Genomic DNA, 14,947 nt, shown 5'->3' on the forward strand with positions numbered 1-14,947 from the left:
GCCAGATAATGATCAATCAATGAGAAGCTAGGCCACATTCATGTACATATTAATGCCCTGATTGGTGAGCGGTACACTTTATCTTTAACAATGCTCTTACACCTCTGAATTGGTCACAGATGGCAGGTCCCTTCACTGCAACTGGCGGGGAGATCTCAGTCTCAGCTTAGAGTGGCACTGCAAGTTTCATTTGGACAAATATCTATGATAAACTGTATCCAAACCTGAACACTGTTCTTGGACCTCTCCTATTTTCAATCGACATCCTCCATGGGTCAGCAGATAGCCTCCCAATACCACCTCTATGCTGATGACACCCAAATCTATTTCTCTACCCCTCAGCTCACTCCCTCCGTCTGCTCACATATCACTAATTTACCAAGACTTATCAGTCTGGATGCCACACCACTTCCCCAAAGTCAATCTATCCAAAACCAAAACTTATAATTCTCCATGTGCCCCTTCCCCTGATCTCTGTTAAAAATCGATTGCACAACTATAAGCCCTTTCCTGAATGCCAAGGTTCTAGGTGTAGTCCTGGACTCTGAACTCTCCTTTAAGCCCAACGTCCAATCACTGTCCAAATCTTACCGCCTCAACCTCCGCAACATTTCCAAAATACACCCCTAACCAATGACACAACAAAGCTCTCCATGGTCATCTTTCGCCACGACTACTGCAACTCCCTTCTCATTGGCTTACCTCTCTACATAGTCTATCAACCCTTCAATCCATCATGAATGCTGCTGCCAGACTCATCCACCTTACCAATTTCTCTGTCTGCTACTCGTCTGTCAATCCCTCCACTGGCTTCCGCTCACCCAACAAATTAAATGCAAAATACTAACTACTTACAAAGCCATCCACAACTTGGCCCCCAGCTACATCACTAGTCTAGTCTCTAAATACCAACCTACATGTTCTCTTCGTTCCTCTCAAGACCTCCTACACTCTAGCTCCAGTGTCAAATCCTCCCATGCTCGCTTCCAGGACTTTTCCAAAGCCTCTCCAATCCTATGGAATGCCTTACCCCAATGTGTACGATTATCTCCCAACGCTATTAGATGATCCCTGAAAACCCTTCTCAGGAGAAGGTGTGTCCTAGCCACACCTAAAAACTATTTTAATTTTCTCCATCATCTCATCCCCCAGTTATTACCTTTTGTTCCAGTTGACCTTTCTAGATTGCAAGCTCTAATGAGCAGGGCCCTCCTTTCCCTCTGTGTTGATTTGTATTGTAAGTGTACTGTCTGCCCCCATGCTGTAAAGAGCTGGGCAAACTGTTAGTGCTATATAAATCCTGTATAATAATAATAATAATAATAATTATAATAATAATAATGCTCAGCATCTGCGGCTGTACACAGACATCTATAGGGAATTCATAAAAGTGTCCACAGGAAGTACATAGCACACAGAAAAACACCACATGTAAAAACTTTTTTTTTTTTTTATTTAAAAACGCAACCAATTTACAAATTCCCTTTCATGCGGCAAAGGGCTCTGGACACTAAAGGGGAGCCCAGGACCCTTTACGGTTTTTCCATTCTGCATAGAGCAATGACTTAAAGCAGGGGTGCCCAACTTTTTGAAGACAAAGGGCCCCATTAAGCAATTTAGTAACTGGTCGTGGGCCACAATGAGCAGAGCGTGTGGACGGGATGACTATGTCCACTCTGCTGCATATGCAGAGCGGGCATGGACACAGCCCACTATATATTTTTTTTTTTTTTTTTTTTTTTAAGCGTATTGGATTGGAGGTAAGACAGAAGTTGGTTTACGTCTGCCACACCTTAGAGGTGGATGGAGGGTCGAATTGGGTCGGCCTAACCTTGTGAAAAGGGCTCAAGGCTGCTTTCAGACTGATGTGTTTCAGTTTTTCCTGCACTGGGGGTGCACTTTGCAATAGACTTCTATTATATTCTGCAGGTTTGGTGCATTTTCAGAAAGCTCACCCAACTCGCAGGTAATAACAGAAGTGTATGGCTTAGTGCAGGTAACCCGCACTTCTCTGCACCTGTGGATCAGTTTGAAAGCAGCCCAGTAACCACCGCAGAAAAGATATGCCCATATATACATTGTGATTTTAGTAATAAAATTACTTTTAATAAGAGTATTCTATTCCATCCCAGAGCAGGAGGTTGCTGGCCACATCAGAGGGCTCAGCGGGCCACATGTGGCCCCCAAGCCACTGGTTGGGCACCCCTGACTTAAAGTGTATGCTAACCCAATCATTCATATTCCCAATATGTGCTTGCTGTATCATGTACTTGTAAGAAAAAGTACCCTGCTCTTTTTGTATCGCTTCCTTTGACACATCCCTGGTGTTTCTGCTTTCCTGTTCAAAACTAGCCACACTAAGCAGATTACACCGTGGTCAGTTCTCTAGCTGTGCTGGGAATTCAGCCTGCTCTCCTCCAATGATCAGACTTGTCCTAACAGCCCCCACTGCATAGTGATTAATTGGAAAAACTTTGTTATGCCGCATACACACGATCGGAATTTCCGACAACAAAACCGTGGATTTTTTTCCGACGGAATGTTGGCTCAGACTTGTGTTGCATACACACGGTCACACAAATGTCTGAAATTCCGAACGTCAAGAACGCGGTGACGTACAACACTACGAAGAGCCGAGAATTTTTTTTAATGATTCAGAGCATGCGTAGGATTTTTGTGCGTCGAAAATGCATACAGACTATCGAAATTTCCGACAAGAACTTTGTCGGAAAAAATTGAGAACCAGCTCTCAAACATTTGTGGTCAGAAATTCCGACAGCAAATGTCCGAAGGAGCATATACACGGTCGGAATATCCGACCATAAGCTCAAATTGAAAATTTCTTGTCGGATATTCCGATCGTGTGTACGCGGCATAAGGTTGCTTCTCCCCTCCAAGCTTTTAGGCAGGCCAAGAACAGAGGGAATGTGATTATAAAAAAGGACAATATATTATATATACATACATATATATACACATACATACACACACACACACACACACACACACACACACACACACACACACACACATATATATATATATATATATATATATATATATATATATACACACACACATACATACACACATATATATATATATATATACACACATACATACACATATACACACACACATATACATATATATATATATATATATATATATATATATATATATATATATATATACACACATACATACATACATACATACATACATACACACACACACACACACACACACACACACACACACACACACACAGTGGAACCTCGGATTGCGAGTAACGTGGTTAACAAGCGTAATCACAATACAAGCACTGTATTTCCTAAAATCCTAACTCGTTTGCAAGCGTTGTCTCGCAAAACAAGCAGGATTCAGGCCGGCCAAAGTTGTGTGCAGTACCGTGTTTGGCCTGAGGTGGGGGGGGGGGGGCGCCGGAGCCAGTTTGGCTGACCACAGCAAACCTCAGAAAGGCTCGTGAACGGAGTCTTTCCAAGGTTTGCTGAGGTCAGCCACACTGTCCTTGGGCCTTTGCGGCCATTTCCGAGGCTCTCCAGCGCTCCTCCGCCCGCATACGGCATTGCATGCCATTGAAGTCAATGCGGAACAAATTATTTTCGTTTCCATTGACTCCAATGGGGAAACTCGCTTTGATGTGCCTTTGTAGCTCGCACAACCCCAAAACATCAGCGATCCACCGTGTTTCACAGTAGGAATGATGTACATTTCATCATAGGCCTTGTTGACTCTCTCTGGTTGTGGCCAAAAGGGTAAATTTTGGTCTCATCACTCCAGATGACTTTGTGCCAGAAGGCTTGTCTGTGCTGTTTTGTGTATTGTAAGTGGGATACTTTCTGGCAATTGCGTAGTAATAGCTTTCGTCTGGTGACTCGACCATGCAGCCCATCTTTCTTCAAGTGCCTCCTTATTGTGCATCTTGAAACACCACATGTTTTCAGAGAGTTCTGTATTTCACCTGAAGTTATTTGTGGGGTTTTCTTTGCATCCCGAACAATTTCACTGGCAGTTGTGGCTGAAATTTTAGTTGTCTACTTAACCGTGGTTTGGTCACAACAGAACCCCTCATTTTCCACTTATTGATCAGAATTTGAACACTGCCGATTGGCATTCTCAATTCCTTGGATATCTTTTATTTTTTATGTCTCTTTCCTGTTTTATACAGTTCAGCTACCCTTTCCCGCAGATACTTTGACAATACTTTTGCTTTCCCCATGACTCAGAATCCAGAAATATCAGTGCAGCACTGGATGAAAGATGCAAGGGTCTGTCAGGAGTCCAGAAATTCATTGACCTTTTATACACACACACTAATTACAAGCACACATATCACAGGTGAGGATGGTTACCCTTTAATAGCCATTCAATCCCCTTTGTGTCAACTTCTCTGCATGTTATCAGGTCAAAATCACCAGAGTATGTAAACTTTGATCAGAGTCATTTGGGTATTTTCTGTTGCGATTATGATTTAAAAAGAGTAAACACAGTTGATTGACAATAAATGGCTTAAGCCAAACATGAGTGAAAGAAATGTTTTTGTTTTATCATTAATTTTCTCAAAAAAAATGGCAAAGAAATTAAATTCTGCCAGGGTATGTAAAATTATGAGCATAACTGTGCGTGCGTGTGTGTATATATATATATATATATATAAAATCACACACACATTTTATATATATATATATATATATATATATATATATATATAAATAAATATAATATCACACACACATTATATTATATATATATATATATATATATATATATATATATATATATATATATATATATATATATATATATATATATATATATATATATACACACACATACATACACATACACACACATACATACATACATACATACATACATACACACACATATATATATACATACACACACATACACACTTTTTTGTTCCCCTTATTTATTTTTTACATGTATAAAACAGAATGTTTTTCCTTTCATGTCCATTTTAAACTGAATGTTTTTTTACAAGGCGATGGTTGACAATCACTTTATATCAAAAATACGAAAAGGAACTTGGACAGCCGCACTCCAAAAACGTTCCTTTTATTAAAATAAATCACAATATAAACATGTTACAGCAAAAAAATTGGGACAAAAGCTAACGCGTTTCGCACTGTGACTTCAGTGCTTAGTCATAGCTAGTACATATGACAAATGAATATTGAAAATATATAGTGCAAATCACTGATCAGCGAGATAATGGGAGACCTAGTAGACAAGTAGTAAACTAGCGTCTCCTGTGAACCCAGGTGAATCAAAGCATGTGATTGGAAAACCTACACACACACACACACACACACACACACACACACACTAGAAATCTATACATGTTTTCTGGGGTTTTTTTGTATGTTAAAAATCAATGTGAAGTATGGTGACAAATATAAATGTATGTTGATATCTTGCGTAAATGTTATAAAAACAGTTATACCCTGTTGTAATGAAGTGATCTCCACAAGTGTGAGGTAACTAAAACGTGTGTATAGTGAATAGATAATAATGTGTGTGAATGTATAGCGGAGAAGTGAGAATGTGGATGTGTGCAAAATGGTATCTATTAACCACTGTGGTGAATGTTATGTAAATGGGGTGGTGAAAAATGTTACAAACCAAAAACCGAACATAGTAAAAACCGAAGTATAAGGCCTCATTCACACAAGGCGGGCTTGTCGGGCACCGCTGTCTCCTATGGAGCGATCTGATGAAAACGGACAGCATGTCCTTTTTCATCAGATCTTACCCGATCGGATAGAGTCGGATGTCAGCGGATATGTCTCCGTTGACATCAGACGCTCCATAGGGATGCATGGAGCGGCCGTTCAGGTCCGCCGTCAAAACGGACAGGCAGACCTGAACGGTCCGTCCGTGTGAATGAGGCCTTAAAAAAAATCGAAATATAACAAATCGAAATATTGAAAATATAAACGATATAGAATGTGTGCATAAAGTTACCAAAGAGAGTATTCCTCTAAAGATAGTAAACCAAGATTCTTAAATGATAAACCGTGTATGGGATAGTGCTGGAAAATATGTTAAAAATAATAATGAATAATGAGTGAAAGTGAAGCTAATCAATAAATAAATGTTAATTGGTGTTTTGTTCCTTGTTTATTATTTTGTTCTTATTTATTGTTAATATTATTACTTAGCATATTGTTTATTTTGAATATTCATTCTCTAAAACTATCAAACTCTAAACTATGAAGTTTGGATTTAAACACAAACTTAAAGTTTTAAGAAAAGAGTGAGATAGTGTATAAAAAGTCCACATAATCATTAACCCGTATCAGAACTGGAATTGGATACAATCTCAAAAATGTTCACATCGGTCAACGAGACTGATTGCCAATCTGTTGTTCTCTAGATTTAACCTAAGACTACGGAGTCTATCACATAGCCCAGATCTCTAATATAAAAACAAAAGGGACTTTTTGGTATCTTAATTGGTTGGCTTATTTTCGTCTCTTTACTTTTCATCGGTATAGGTCCGTATGTCCCCCGTGTCTATTTGTGAGAGTTTTTGCTAACCCCTCCCCCCCCTTTTTTTCTCCCCTTGTGCACCATTGTTGTCTCTCCCCGTTATTTGTTATGTATCAACTCTACTTCAACCAGGTGGTTGTTTAGCTTATTTATTGATGACAGGACAAGGGTTCCAACAATATGTACGCACCCAAAACACACTTATTGCAGTGCCAAGGGCATGGAGTATTACATTTTATACATCTTAGTGCTTAACATGAATATTAAAGGAACACTAAAGGTTCGTTTTTTATTCGATAAAATTGATTGCTGTAAGCTAGAGCATTTAAATATCATTTACCTCGTTTTTCCTTTTGACCTCCAAAATACAGTAATCCAGGTTTGAAAATGCCATTTCCTGTCACTCCTCTTCTTGCTTTCCACCAGCATCTGAGCCGTTTTGCATGGTGGAAAGCAGAATGTGCTCACCCCCTCCCTATGACTACAGCCCTGCGTGAAGATGCTCTTATCCCTCACAGGCATGGAGGCTAAGCCTAATGGGAACTGTAGTTCCCATTAGGCCGTGATGTAGCAAGAATGAATGCGCACCGCAAACCAGGAAGTCAGTGAGAATATTGATTCAGGAGTGACGGAGGTGAATAAAACAGGTCAATTTCAACAGGTATCAAACTAGTTATAATGCAAAACATTACTTTTTACTTTATCAGCTACTGTCAGACTTTAATTTAAGAGGAAAATATTTTTGTCTTTACAACCCCTTTAATGTATATTTGATATTATATTTCATTCAAATTTTTTGATTAGAGTTTACCCAGTGTGTCATTACACATGTGTTTTGTGATTATGGTATATTGAAAGTGTATATATATGGTTTATATTTTAATATTACTTTCATTTTATTTCTTCTATTTTATTATGTGTTAAGTGATGATTGGATGTTCAAATACTGTTGCATGTGTAACCATTTGTTTACGTAGAGCTTGTGGCCAATTTGGCGTCACACTTATCAGGTCTATGGATGCATGTGATTGGGAAACACACCCCACACACCACAATTTAATCATCTGTCCATACACTTCTAGTCATACACTGAGCAGTGTTTTAATTAGAAGACGGAGCTTTTTGCTTGATCCTTTGGTCGCAACTCGTTTAATTATCACAATTATGACATTTGTAAAACATTGACAGGAGGTATAAACATTGTGTCCTCTTTTTCTGCAAATTATACATGCAGCACATTATATAACCAATACGGTTTATTACTATTGCTGTTTACATCTAGAAGACATCGGCTTTCCCTCCTTTCTATTAAGAAATAATATAAAAATAGCTATAATAACAACTATCTAAACTCCATTCTCATGTTGTTTTTAATTAATGAATAAATACTTGCCTTGACGCATGCTCACGGTTCTGTTATTGGAGACAACATCATGACAACTACTAATATTACACTACGGTCGCATTGGCATTATTATATCTTGTAGTCTCTCCGAGCAGGTCTCGGGGTACCAGTCATTACTGACCACCTAGATCTATGATAAGATGACTCAGAACATTTTTGAGATTGTATCCAATTCCAGTTCTGATACGGGTTAATGATTATGTGGACCTTTTATACACGATCTCACTCTTTTCTTAAAACTTTAAGTTTGTGTTAAAATCCAAACTTCGCAGTTAAGAGTTTGATAATTTTAGAGAATGAATATTCAAAATAAATTTACTAAATAATAATAATATTAATAACAATAAATAAGAACAAAATAATAAACAAGGAACACAACACCAATTAATATTTATTGATTAGCTTCACTTTCACTCATTATTCATTATTATTAACATATTTTCCAGCACTATCCCATACACGGTTTATCATTTAAGAATCTTGGTTTACTATCTTTACAGAGGAATACTCTCTTTGGTAACTTTATGCACACATTCTATATCGTTTATATTTTCAATATTTCGATTTGTTATATTTTGATTTTTTATACTTCGGTTTTTACCATGTACGGTTTTTGGTTTGTCACATTTTTCACCACCCCATTTACATAACATTCACCACAGTGGTTAATAGATACCATTTTGCACACATCCACATTCTCACTTCTCCGCAAAACATTCACACAAATTATTATCTATTCATTATACGCACACGTTTTAGTTACCTCACACTTGTGGAGATCACTTCAACTGTTTTTTATAATATTTACACAAGATATCAACATTTATATTTTTCACCATACTTCACATTCATTTTTAACATTCAAATAAACCAGAAAATATGTATAGATTTGTAGTAGGTGTGTGTGTGTGTGTGGGGGTGGAGGTTTTCCAATCGCATGCTTTGATTCACCTGGGTTCACAGGAGACGCTAGTTTACTACTCGTCTACTAGGTCTCCCATTATCTCGCTAATCATGTGATCAGTGATTTGCACTATATATTTTCAATATTCATTTGTCATGTGTACTAGCTATGACTAAGCACTGAAGTCACAGTGCGAAACGCGTTCGCTTTTGTCCCAATTTTTTGCTGTGGCATGTTTATTTTGTGATTTTTTTTTAATAAAAGGAACGTTTTTGGAGTGCGGCTGTCCAAGTTCCTTTTCGTATTTTTGCATTGCCGGGCACCCATGGTTTGGATCCAGTGAAGGGGCTCTCTGATCACTATTGAGCGGTTATCTTTTCTCTCCACTTTAAATATCAGGTGAAGTAGAAAGGTCTTTGCAGCTGTAAGAGCCTCAACATTTTGAAGCCGCCCCGCACAACTTCAGCGTGGCTTGCAAACGACTTCTGTAAGAGCAGCCAATGCAAACCGCTCTTAAGTCACCCCTAAATAGTACAGGAACCTTTTTATAAGTCAGAGCGACTTAAGTCGCTCAGATTAGAACAGTTCCATTGCACTGAATAGAGTGTGACTTCTCAGGTGGCTAAGTCGCCTAAAAGGTCGCCCCAGTGTGAACAGAGCCTTAGGGGAGCAGTGTAAATAACTTTACCACAGGAAAAAAACAGGAGTGGTGGGAAATTTAAAAAGGCCCTCAAAACTTAAAATTTTTTTTTCGAAAATAGTGCAACCCTGTTTTACTTGTATTGATTTTCTAAACAAATAAATATTTTGTGAGCTTTGATATAGTTGAATCATGTATCACTGATGAGGGCATGTGTGAGATGACCTCAGAGGCAAACACCTTCAATTGAACCATCAGTCTTCAGAGGCCTTGGCCCAAAAGATAGCCTTTGGTAGACATCGTGCCTTACCCATTCACAGACAATACCTTTGCTTGGTCAGAAAAGTAGACTTTGGAAGTTTATGGGGAAATCTGCAGCACTCTCTCGCACTGAGGGAAGTCTGATGTCCAACTCCTAAAGTTCACATTTAGTAACATGCTACACTTGCATTTAGGATGCAACATGTAACTTAAAAGCACCTGCCCAAACTTCCCAAAACAACCCCCCTGCCCTCTCATAGTTCATTGATCTTTCTTGCTCTTCAGCAACTGTCTGCCCATATGGGAAATAAATAAATAAATGCACTTTAACTGCAAACGTATCCTTTAAAGCGGAGCTCCATCCAAAAGTGGAACTTCTGCTTATCCGATTCCTCCCACCCCTCCGATGCCACATTTGGGAAGGGGGAGCGGGTACCTGTTTCTTTTTACAGATACCCTGTCCCCACTTTCGGGAGACGGGGCCGTGTCTTAGCATGTCAGCAGCTTGGCCCCCCCCCCTTCCTCTTTTGCCGGGCCAGTTAGACAGCATATGCACAGTAGGGAACTGGCTGTAAAGCAGAAAGTCTACACTCCTGGGTTTCCTGATCAGCAATGGCGACGGCAGCACCCGGCGTAAACATCGGCTGTGGTGACGACATCGTTGGTCTCTAGGACAGGTAAGTGTCCTAATGTTAAATGTCAGCAGCTACAGTATGTGTAGCTGCTGACTTTTTTTAAAGGGGCGGGCAGAACTCTGAAGAGCAGTGATGGGCAAAGCTACACTAACATACATAACACAAACTCACTCATGGGGGCAGTGCTATGTAAAACGTATATGTAGGGGAGAGCAGTAAAACAAGTCAATTACAGGTAGATGAGCCAGTCATTCATTACCGCACAAAAAAAAAAGTGGTTTATGTGGACATCACATGGGAAGAGTCAAATCTGCCCAAGTCTTCCTGCTAAAATTCAAATACATTTTCATACTGGCCTTCAAATTTTCTACTTGACCTTAATGGCTTATCCATGTTACTGGGTCATCTTTACACACACAGCATTTTTCAAAATATAAAAATTAACTGACTCACCACTGAGGTTTCTACTGTTAATTCGAAAGTTTAGCGGTGCAAAGGGTTTGGAGGACACTATTCTTCCACCTGAAATTGAAGTATGAAATATTAGCTTTCAAAGAAAGACAAAATGTTATTTGGAAGCCTTTTCAGTCTAATATACATAGCAAAGCCAACAGTGAGTTATCTTAGAAACTGTGCAGTCTAACCATTTACCGTTCCCAGCCTCAGAACAAGATAAACTGAGGAGAGTGCTACAGGTGACCACAACAGGTTAAAAGTTGGAACGAAGACTACACAAACGCAACCTCAATGATTACCAATGACACTAGATTATTATTATAAACATACTTCTATTAGCTTTATAATATACAATGTTAACTGCTATAAAAAAGGTAACAAACAGTTCCTATAACTTAAAAAAATAGCGCCTAAATACCACCTGAAAAACTCCTGCCCTGTAGTTTCAATGTGAAAACCTGAGGGCTTTCACACTGGAGTGGTGCGCTAGCAGGACTGCTCCAAAAGTCCTGCTAGCAGCATCTTTGGAGCGGAGAAGGAGTGTGTGTTTACCGCTCCTTCCCACTGAGAGCAATGGGAAACCGCGGTAATACCGCTGGCAAGGCGCCTCTGCAGAGGCGCATTGCGGGTGGTATTAACTCTTTTTTGGCCGCTAGCGGGGGTTAAAAACCGCTAGCGGCCTAATACCGCCGAAATTCCGACGGTATAGCGCCGCTATACCTAAAGCGCACCTCCCACCCCAGTGTGAAAGGGGCCTAAGGAGATGAAAAAAGGTGAAAATTTAGTAGAGCAGGACAAAAAAAAAATCATATAGATACAAAAGAAGCATGGAATACATGTGTAGAAAGACAAAAATGTCACTCAGGAGAGCAGAACACCAATCAAGTTGTGCTCCCGTGTCCTCCCTCATACAAGTGGGGAAAAAAATAAAATTAGCCACAAACTAAAGGTTTAAGAACGTAAATTGGTGTCCGGTCTTCGACAAAATTGAAAAAAATTTAACAGCCAAACTGTAAAATTAAGGTAAAAAAATATTACCACCAGTGTTGTGTGCTGTGTTTTCCAACTCATATTAAACACATACTAGTCGTCTAATGAATAATCAAAGAGTAGGAACCCCCCCAATGGTGGAATTATGTGGGCCCAAAATCAGCATATAACAATAGTAAAAAAACAAAATTGCAATTTTTATTGAAGACAAGAATTAAAGCAAAATTCCACCCAAAAGTGGAAGCTCCACTTATCTCTCCTCCCCCGATGCCATATACCCGTCCCTACGATGAGGTATGTCAGAAGTTTGACTGCCCCCCTCCTTGTGCATGCGCAGTTGGGAATCGATTGTGAACTAGCAAGGCATCACTGACAGATTCCCTTACAGGGTAAAGCAGCGGCAGCAACCAAGAGCCGATGGAAACATTGGCTGGGATTCCAACATCACTGGATTCCAATACAGGCAAGTGTCCTATTATTGAAAGTCAGCAGCAACAGTTTGTGTAGCTTCCGACTAATTTTTTAGTGCGAGGGCAGAAATAGCATAATAAATTGCTGGTGTAACAACTTATCTCAAAGCGACATTTAGTGATACATAATATTCTAGACATATGCTGTCATCATGGTGCATACATGAGCCATGACTACTCAGTACAGCAATACATTGGAACACTAACGCGTTTCAGAATAATCATTCTTTCTTTCTTCAGGGGTTTATTGCAGCAGCATATGTATCAATGTTCTTTAAGGGTTAAAAACACAGATACAGCAGCCGAACAGGATAAAAACCAAAAGTGGCATCCATCATAACAGGACGACAGCACATCCCAATTGCCCATACAGGGTGTTCAAAACAATGACAGCTTGGGGGTCACGTTTAATAGCCACACAGAATCCCAACATATCTAGTAAAAAGGAGGTAAAACAGGGGTCAACTTCCTCAGCAAAATGGTACTGTGAGCACATAAGTATCAAATGTACTTGAAGCTATGTGTATAAATTGATCTAGTATTACATAGCCAGCACAGTTGTGCATGCCATGTAGCTGGCAGTAATGTGCCATCAGATGCTATAGATTAACAAATGGTATAAAAATAAAAAAATGCACATAGGTCTCAGGCACCAAAACGAGGCATGCCTGTGACACCATAAACAGGAGTATGGCAAAAACTATATACAGTTGGAACGTATATGTGCAAACAGGTCATGCCTTGCTACGCATTTTTGGATGTTTACTGTTGTTATACACCCATTTTGAGCCCACATAATCACACCACGGGGGGTCTTCCTCTCATTATGCATGTATACTTGGGGATGATGGCCAAGATTCTCTAGACCAGTGGTTCTGAACCTCAGTCCTCAAGTACCCCCGACAGGGACATGTTTTGGATACTTACCTTAGATAAAATAGCTCTCATCAATACCATGTCATTGATATAAAGCAGCTGTGCAAAGTAAAGAAAACCCTGAAAACATGGCCCATTGGGGGTACTTGAGGACCGAGGGTGAGAACCACCGCTCTAAGAGCATACCTTCTTCCCCTTATGCCCTGTACACACAATCGGTTCATCCGATGAAAACGGTCTGATGGATTTTTTCATCAGATATCCGATGAAGCTGACTTTCATCAGTCTTGCCTACACACCATCGGTTAAAAAAACGATTGTTTCAGAACGCGGTGACGTAAAACACAACGACGTGCTGAAATAAATTAAGTTCAATGCTTCCGAGCATGCGTCAACTTGATTCTGAGCATGCGTGGATTTTTAACCGATGGACGTGCCTACAGACGATCGTTTTTTTAACCATCAGATAATTTTAAAACAAGTTCCTAGTTTTTTCACCGATGGATAAAAAACCAATGGGGCCCACACACGATCGGTTCGTCTGATTAAAATGGTCCATCAGACCGTTTTCATCAGACAAACCGATCATGTGTACGCGGCATTATAGTCTATATCTGCCAGTGTGCTCAGTTAACAGTATGGTGGCAAACTGTACTGTAACAAATATACCACAAAGTGTGCTTATTCTGCCATGCCCCTCCGACCTCTCCCATCCCAAATAGTACCTGTATTCCACTAATGCTTTTTGCTACATTGTGGAAGCTGGCTGCGGCTGTGTAATCAATCCCTACAGATTTGATGAGGCCATCTCCTGAAGTTGGAGATGTTCCTACAAAAGTTTATGGGTTTTGATTGCAAGGCACAGCCGCCGTAAAGAGGATTTTGGCTGCAGGATGACAACATTGTGGTGGTCTGCAGCATGTAATTAAAGCGGAGCTCCACCCTAAAGTGCAACTCCTGCTGACCGGACCCCTCCGGTGTCACATTTGACACCTTTCAGGGGGGAGTGGGGTGCAGATACCCTGATCGCTCGTCCTCTGCTGCGGACGGCGCTGGACTCCAGGACAGGTAAGTGCGCCAATATTAAAAGTCAGCAGCTGCATTATTTGTAGCTGCTGACTTTTAATATTTTTTTTTTTAGCGGACATTCGCTTTAAGAAACCATCTGGGGTGGGGTGGGGTAGGAGTAGGCGGACAGAAGTGAACTTTAATTGGATCTACTTCCCTACATAGGTAATAATGCTCTAACAGTCCTATAAAAAAAAAAATATTACATGGACAGTGCATTTAGGGATTACAATATAAAGCAAAGACTGAAAAAACAAAATGTGCTGTTTCTACTTCAATACTAACACACTGCTACACCATAATCTAACATCCTGCAAGACATACCAAAACATTAGAAGATGTTCTTCACTGTGAAGATGTTTAGATCAATACATTACCTTCCTTCATGTTGGCAAATCTCTCCTTTAGCTGGTGGTCGACCTCAGGACCAAAGGCAAAATTATTCACAAAAATAACACTGCAAGATAACAGTAATGTTACTTTTGGAAATACCACGATGCTTTAGTCTAACCAACTACAGGTCCCCCGTTAAGAGTGAAAAAAAAATTTGCAAAGCATTTTTAGGTTCAACACAGCATTTACCAAAGCATTATACTAGACAGCATCTTAGTTTTGCATAAACTACACAACTTCATTAAAAAAATACAGGTTTCAAGAAAAGACAAGTATGCTGGAGCAGTAATACATTTCACTAGTCATGCA

The 14,947-nt window shown here is 39.7% G+C and overlaps 1 protein-coding gene across 3 annotated transcripts in view; it reads right to left on the minus strand.

Annotated features, from left to right (window-relative positions):
* DOT1L (DOT1 like histone lysine methyltransferase) overlaps positions 1-14,947 on the minus strand; it is a 240,690-nt gene that overhangs the window by 83,907 nt on the left and 141,836 nt on the right. For all 3 annotated transcript variants that reach the window (XM_040323288.1, XM_040323279.1, XM_040323296.1), the window contains exons 9-10: positions 14,623-14,702; positions 10,839-10,907 (exon numbers count right to left, since the gene is read on the minus strand). In XM_040323288.1, coding sequence (XP_040179222.1) covers positions 10,839-10,907; positions 14,623-14,702 — 149 coding nt within the window. The remainder of the gene's footprint in view (positions 1-10,838; positions 10,908-14,622; positions 14,703-14,947) is intronic.

Source organism: Rana temporaria, chromosome 1 (genome assembly GCF_905171775.1).
Source record: "Rana temporaria chromosome 1, aRanTem1.1, whole genome shotgun sequence".
Classification (NCBI taxonomy): domain Eukaryota; kingdom Metazoa; phylum Chordata; class Amphibia; order Anura; family Ranidae; genus Rana; species Rana temporaria.